General features: G+C 47.1%; 1 protein-coding gene across 1 annotated transcript; it reads right to left on the reverse strand.

The window, feature by feature from the left end:
* Positions 1-3: 3 nt before the first annotated feature.
* On the reverse strand, positions 4-6,085 carry LOC119391420 (alpha-L-fucosidase-like; the record flags this gene model as incomplete). The annotated part of the gene is given in 4 exon segments (XM_037659100.2): positions 4-234; positions 236-353; positions 1,294-1,581; positions 5,671-6,085. Coding segments are annotated over 4 exon segments (981 nt in total), but the record flags the coding sequence as incomplete, so codon positions are not given.
* Positions 6,086-8,225: the final 2,140 nt, after the last annotated feature.

Below are 8,225 nucleotides of genomic sequence, written 5' to 3' on the forward strand. Positions count from 1 at the left end.
ATTGATCAACAGGTTACCGTTGCAGCTCACCGTGCTCGCCAAGATGTCGAGGAGCTCGCCAATGGTGTGGTACTCGGAGAGGTTCGCGTCGCGTCTGTAACCCCAGGAGTACTTGTCGATCGTCAGGCAGTTTTCCCATTTGCGTCGCTGCAGCACACCCGGATTGAACCGATCTCGGCAGGTGAGGAAGCCTCCGTGCCTGCACAAGGCCTCTCTGCCCCAGCGGTCGTTGACCTACGACGGTTGAGCGGACTGGGCTGTCGTTGTAAAGCCAGGCGAGGAAAGACGTGCTGTCCCAGTAAGTGTCCGACGCTTCCCAGTCGCCGTCAGACCACACAATATCTGGACGGTACCTGTAATTGCGAGAATTTTTATAATAACACATGTACTTAAAAGCCCAAGTGGAGTCGAAGTAATGGGACGGCGTAGGTCTGCAAACTCTCATATAATGAATGCCTATCTGCAAGTAGAGTTGCGAAGTACACACTACGCCATAATTCATCATTTTGCGAAGGGGCGAAGTACCCACTACGCGACCGTAAGGAAATACGGGCACCTACGCAACTGCACGCTTTGTCGATGCTCTGGCTGATGATGATGATGGTCAATTATGCTAGAGCGCTTTGTAATCTTCCATTCGGGAAAGAAAACACGCGCCCAAGCAGAGACTGATAATACGTGTCAAAATCAGAACTAAAATCTACGTGCAGCGCGTTAGGATAAAGCTTCGTATTTTTTCTGTTTGCGTTATTGCTTTGGTGTCAGCCTGTATACTTATGGCCCTGAGAACATCGTCTGTACGTGAGTGAATGGCCGGTGAGTGGGAGTGCACGTGAGAGCGTGAGTGAATGCTGGTATCCGTGAATTAATATTGGTCTGCGGGAGGCGGTTAGGCGAAGGCCGCCTATCAAATTTATTCGGAGAGGCGGTCATTACCAGCGACGGCTGATCAGCGAATAAACATGGCGTTCCTTTGGTTCCATAGCCTATAGAACGTGCTTTGCCTCGTACTAGATTCTCGCGGCGCCCCTGTCCTTTCTATACCATAGTCGAGCTAGATGCGATGTTCGTGCCGGAAGAGATATCAGGAAAGCATGTTAGCATAAGTGGGTATCAGTAGGATCCCGAATGAGTGCCGACGAGCGTGAGGTCACATGAGTGTTAGTTAGTGGACAGTCTGCGAAGGTATCGGTGAGTGAGTACACGCTTATTCAGACGACATGTACGTTACCGCACGACGAACAAAAGCTTATGTAAATTAACTATGGAGTGAAGGTCACCCAATGGACTCACCTTTCCACGATCTCCACCAGTTCCGGGAGTGTCTTAGCAGGCGGAAACAAAGCAGTCGAAAAGTTGGACGCCTTGTCGGCCAAGTAGAGCGGGTGGTACCAGTCCATGAGGGAGTGGTACAGGCCAAACCGCATACCCCCTCGGCGCCTTATGGCGTCGGCCAGAGTTCCCACCAGGTCCAGGTGCGGCCCGATGTCTTGGGCGTTCCAATTCCACGAGACGTTCGAGGGCCAAAGCGTGAATCCTTCGTGATGCTTGCTTGTGAGTACCACGTACCGCGCTCCCGACCTGAATGAGACATATTCTTCTCGTTACAATGACTGCAGCTGTAAGGCCCGAGGTTAGCTAAAAACCTTTCATACGTTACATGGTTGAGTTTTTGTTTATGTAAAGTGAACCGCACATTCTCAGTAACTCACAACATCAGCCGTGGTAGAATCGCTTGTCTCACTTCCTGGCTCTTGTCGAACACACAACAAACAAGTGACTTGTGCATACTTCGACAGATTACGTTTATTTCGTTCATTCGATAGCGCGGACCTCGACTCCAGCACTTTGATGCCCTTGCGGGGTTTATTGGCCACCTACCTACTTCTAGATTTCGCGTACAACGTGACGCCACCGTGCAAAAGAAGAAAAAAATCACGTACGCCGTCATGGCTACGAGTGGCGCTGTAACACTCCCACGGTTACACGTACATAGCTGGAAGTGAACGAAGGGGCAGCCGCCACAGTATCACAAATGGTGCACAACATGCGTAATTCGGAGGGTATGCGTTCGGTACCTGGCGACAAGTTGTTTTACATGCGAAGCATTTCTTTACGAACCAAAGCCACTTTGACCGTTTCTATATATATATATATATATATATATATATATATATATATATATATATATATATATATATATATATATATATATATATATATATATATATATAGCCTGCTACCTCTGGGCGCTCTTGTGGTCGTCTCCTTAACTTGGTGTGTACCGAAATTGTCACAGAATGACATGAGTGTATGACGAACATGTTTCACAGGTCATGACACGAATAACACTCCTTGCCTGCCTGTTACGTCGTGAAACCCTTTCCACCAGTTACGTGCCGCACATAGCTGCATAACATGGCCCGTGGTATACGGGTACGCGCCACAGGTGATTCACAGAATATAACAACCCAGGGACAGTGAGAATAGATTAGAAATGTTAACGCGAAAGCGATAAGGAGCTCGTGCCGCAGCGAATCCGGTGTCTGCATTGACGGCGTTGTCGAGCGAAAAATCTCGATGGAAGGAGAGAATAAGAATCTCGCCTCGAGCCGGAATCGAATCCAGGCATTCGAGATGAAAGTCCAGTATTCCATCACAGAGCCACGCCAGTGCTTCGAAATTCTTGGAAAAAATACCCTATAGACAAGCTTCATGCTGCCGGGGCAGCCCCAGTTGTGGTTGCAGTGTTGGCTAACCGCTTATGTAACAATGTAATAAACATTGACTATGCAATCAAGCGTAGCTCAAATACGCCGACGAACGCTTATAACATGCACATAATCGGACCGTATACGTGCACTTCTCCGCGATAAAACTTGCATATCTGCTCTAACATCAATGCCGATGTTTCGTCGGAGCTACCCTTTGCACGCCAGTGTATAGTCGACGTGCCTGACAAGCCCACCATCTGCGCACAACTACTAAGCTTACAAAAAGTCACATCGATCCACATAGTAGTAAAGCTTGGCTCAAGCGACAAATCTGCCATAGGCTGCTTTTCGCTGACTAATTTGCATGAAATCGAATCCCACAATGCGTGGGATCTGCCGGAATTTTTTTTTTCGTTCACATTGATTTTCCTTGATCTTATGACCACTACACTTCCGTGAAAACATAAATAACGTCCTCACACGCTTTTCATGACTTCATCATCCGTTATCTTCAGGTGCTTGTGTCCAACAAAACTGGCCCTCAATTTTAGCGGTAAGAAAAGTCACTTTTTGGCCAATAGCAAGCTGTCTAGTTTTCGACGTCAAACAGAAGGAGCCAGCCGCTCCGAAGAGAGTGAGCGCAGGCCTCTGTATAAAAAGAGCGCGCCCTAGAAAACGGCAATCTTGCGCTCCGCTTGTAAACTCTCTTTGCCGCGGACGTCTGCAAGATTTGGCTGAGATGTTCGAGAGCAGTGTCTGCTATCCGCAGGACGTGTTTTTTCACAAAGCCCGAGGAATGGTTCATGACCCCTCTAAAGCGACACTGGTAAGCACTAGTAATTTAAGTGTTGGCGTATTTTTAACAAAACAAAACACTAAAAGAACAATAAGCGAGAAGTACATCAATAGGGTGGCTAGGCGGACTTGTTGGCACGTACACTATTCCAAAACAGCGCACAAACGGGACATGAACGATAGCGCACTACACTACAGTGCGGTATCTTTCATGTCCCTTTTGTGCGCTGTTTTGGAATAACTACGAGAAGTACAAATTTGATCATTTCGTTCAAAATACGTGGTACTAGTCCGGCTGAGCTATCGTAAGGCTTCTTATAAAACAGTACCCTCATTTGTTGGAGATTCAGTATGATGATTCTCAACAACATAATCTAGTCTAAGCCGTGTGCAGAATGTGAAACCAGGAGCTCAATCGGTTCTGCACACGGAACTCACTTTAACGTGAAGCATTACAACAATCCCAGTTTCCTCGGAATAATCCTCAGTCGTAGCTTGTGTGAGTACTTGTACGCAACACAAGCTTCAAAACAAGTCCTGCGGGATGCTAGACTCTCTGGATCGAACACCTAAGGCGTAAGCCTGCTGGACGCTTGGTAATGCATTAAGTTATACAATCGGCGACCAGACTTCTTGCGAGACGTAATGAGCCGCATTGTGAGGACACGCATTGAAATGCCTCGACGCTCTCAGTCGATTGCAATGTTCCCCAATACGGTCACTTATAAGCGTGACTGTAAATGTCACTTATCCTAATTCCTGCTCGTGATAAGAGCTTACTGTGAGGACGAGGCGATAAGGGTATACTGAGAAACAAAGCATCAATTCGGATATGGCGCATGCATTCTCCCAATATATGTAAAACTGCATATTCACTCTCCGCTTTCTTTTTTTTGTAGTGTGTCCTTCCGCTTTCCTTTAGTCCTTCTTAGGGGCCACTCCGGCGATTTTTTGGTGCCCACTGATCTGAATAAAATTTTCAGTATAAGCTCTCCTTGGTAGTTTGGTGGACTGTGCCATACTATGCGACTGCAAGTCACTCAGTTTTCCTGATAGTGAATTTTAAATATTTTTAGCGAGTTCCCGTATCATGCCATTGAATGCGGGCCACCATGATTGTGTTCGTGATGGCGTATACTACCATAGAGGCTATGATACTACATTCTAACTCCCCGAGAAGGCGGTCAAAAACAAACGGCGATCCTCACGCACTCATCTCGTCGCTGAAATCGCCGCTGTCAATTTCCAAGAACTGACACAGCTCGTTGCATTGTTGAGTGACATCATTAGTGTCTCTTTCCACGCGCCAGAACCATATGTACTGTGTCTAGATTACGGAGAAGTATGATGTGACGTCATCGTAGACGCTGCACGAAGCCCCTACCGTTTCGGTTTCGGTTTCTACACATCGCATTTTCGGCTATCTAAAATTATTAAGCTTCTATAAGCCTGTGGTTCTCAAATAGGGTTCCGCGACGCCATCGCCCGCGAAAAATAGTTTTTGGAGACGAGTTTTGACCTATTCCCAGTTCCAGCTCCTGCTCCAGGAACTGCTGCAACATGATGAGCAAGATCGCCTCGGCTGCCCCAACGCCTCAATTAAAAACCGAGCCTGCTACATCAACCCCCCCCCCCCCCCACATGAAGGAAGGAGTCTGCCATCACTTCGGCCAGTCCACAAAGGTTCCCCCACACATCGACGGCTGAGAACCACCGTTCTAAGCAAACTGAAACCACCCTATCTGTTACAGGGCTGTCAATACCATTTGAAAACTGCTGTATCATAATATCATCAAAACGACGCCGGAGTTCCCCTTTAATATACTGTTCCCCTGCACAGTGTTGCCAGCCAGTCTGAGAACTGACCAAGTTCCCTGTCGCTCTGTCTGTTCCATCCTTCCTACCTTCCATGGGAAATATATTAAGGGCGACTTCTTAGGTTCAAAGTATGTATTTATAGTCGTTTTGAGTATGATCTCAACGCTAATGAATTCGACGCCACGAAATGTAACTGCGAACAACTAAAACATTCTGACTACTGTTATTTACGTTGTAGCAGCAAGCGGATGATATAATTCATCTGGGACCGCCATCCTGCGATATGAGAGCAAATTTCCTGCAACGCATGTAAAAAGTGTGTGATTAGTTACGCCGATCTCACTTGGCGATGATGTCGGCCCAGCTTTTGGGGTTGAAGAACTCGGCCGTGAACTGCGGAGCGAAGTCCTGGTACTTGAAGCCCGGCTTGTAGTTGCGCCTCATGAAGTTCACGTGCGAGGGATTTCCAACCTGCCAGCTGTGCCAGAACCACTCGCCCCCGAAGCTGGGCACCGAAAACACGCCCCAGTGGATGAACACGCCGATCTTGGCATCGTCGAACCACGACGGTAGAGGGCGAGTGTCCAGCGACGACCAGTCGGGGCTGTAACGACCGGCCGAGGTAAATTGCGCTAGCGCCCACGGACTTACAAGGATAAATAGGCATGCTGTCGTCAGTGCGACCATTTCGCAGTCCGGCAGCGCGTTCACGTGATATGCGTTCCCAGTCGTTGCTTCAGACTCTGTGCAGCCGCGGTTTAGGTCTCCACGTCGTCAGTCTGACCGTTCCTGTCTGAGTGCCCTTGGCTCCACAGCGAAAAAAAAAGAGCAGCTGGACTTCATGAATGCCAACCACTGTTCGTCTAGAAGTTATCCTGCGCAGCAGTCAACCAAAGATGCGACGCAATTGTTAGTACTCTGAACGTCAATTAAAACTGTTTTACAATAGCACCATAAGTGAGCGTTTGCAAAATGGTAAGTGCGGCGGTGTCATCAGACGTCCGTATAAGTTCAAAAATCGTACGCTAACCTATATCTCTAGCAGCGTACGCCTTCTCTATTGTTCGATATCTCACGTCTGTCTTGTTCATCATACGATGGGACTACAAGCGGTCAAATATCGCTCCAGCCGCAGACTTTCCCAGGTCTTACCTGTTGAGATGGTAAGCTGACGTCACACGCGTCAACGCTGCAGACAGGACAAAACGATACCTGCATAAGCCCGACACTCACCTCGTGCACTGCGTGCTCCTTGTCTATGCTTCATTCGACCGACAACAGCGACCAGCTCACTATTCTTTATTAATGTTTGATAAGAGCTTAATCAGTGAAGTCAGCCCACGCTCACTGGCGATTGGATAAAAAATAAGTACATGGGTAATTATCATAAGCTTGCGCAGGGTTCCCCTTCAGGGGGGGGGGGGAGGGGGCGAAGGTTCATCGCAGCGCCCCCCTCCTCCCTTTTAAGCCAAAGAATGGCGCATGCTAAGCCCCCCCCCCCTCTTAGGTGGATAGGGGGGGGGGGGCGCCCATCCTGTGCCCACGCCTATGGTAATTACGTATTAAATATCTGATGTGGTTGTTACTGCGCCTCTGACATTAAGCTGGATTACTTGAACAGACGGACCTTGCATGCAAGACAAACTGGGGAGCGATGCTAGACCATTGAGAAAGTTTGACTAATTGCATTGAAGCTAATCACTTCAGGGCGAATACCACTCGGTATATCACTTTCTACGCCGGTGCTATTCAAGCGGAGGTGTCAGAGCATAATAAAGGACACAGCGCAGTGCTTTGAAAATACCAGTAAGAATGTTTACTGGTGCATAAAAACTGAAAGACCGGCAGAAATAATTCCTTCGCGTATGACACCGTCACTAAGTGCAAGAACACATGGGGATGAAGTGCTTCAAATTGTGCACTCAGCCGCAAATACTATATCACTTTTCTGTGAACGTTTGTGCAAGAAAATCTATGAATATTATTATCGACATTTCTGACAACTGGTTCTGCATTACCGTCGTTTTCCAATCTCTATAGTAAAACGTCTAATGGCCATGCGGAATATATAAATGGACAAGAAAAACTACTTAACCTTGAGTACATATCAGTAACGAATCATACAATTTACCTTACACGTAATGCAATCGCACGACGTTTTTAGTTGGAATTATTGAAAGTCCTAGTTAAGGAGCATAATGCTCTTAGTTCATTTACACCATCTACTAGAATTCTTACGAACGTACGAATGTCAAAAGCGACGGTTTGGCTAACAAAATATACCCACCTTCACACGTATGTCCGTAAGATAATCTGCGATGCCGGTACCATGTATCACCTCTTCAATTTCGCCGAACTGCACTCCCGCAACATCTATATGCTGCGAACGCCCACATGTGTTTGCTGTTTGCATTCGGATTCTTAGTATGTCAGCGTGCTAAACAATAGGCACAGAAGCGTAACATCGATGTCGAGGATCGCGAGCTAAAATAGACGTCCAGTGGAAGGGTCCAGTTGTTCTCGCACACTGAGGCAAATCGATCGTAGCAACACATAAGGTGGATACATAAGGTGGATACCCTGTTTTTCGCTAAACAACTTTCTTTTTAAAGGAAAAATTCACATCCACTGAATTTGCAGCACAAAGCTGCAAACAAAAACCTGTGCAGCTATATACGAAATAATTTGTATCTACAATTTGGGTCGATGTGAGCTTTTTATTGCGATGGCAATTATATGGACACTCTCGGCTGGTTTTTGCCGTCGCCGTCATGGCCCTTGTAAGTATATGTATGTATATATAAACAAAAGCCACAAAGAAAAAATTACGCCAGTTCCCACAAAACGGAACCATGTGGGGATGCGAAGCAGCGCTTTGGTCGACTTGAAGTTCCGTTC

Source organism: Rhipicephalus sanguineus, chromosome 4, assembly GCF_013339695.2.
Source record: "Rhipicephalus sanguineus isolate Rsan-2018 chromosome 4, BIME_Rsan_1.4, whole genome shotgun sequence".
NCBI classification, from domain to species: domain Eukaryota; kingdom Metazoa; phylum Arthropoda; class Arachnida; order Ixodida; family Ixodidae; genus Rhipicephalus; species Rhipicephalus sanguineus.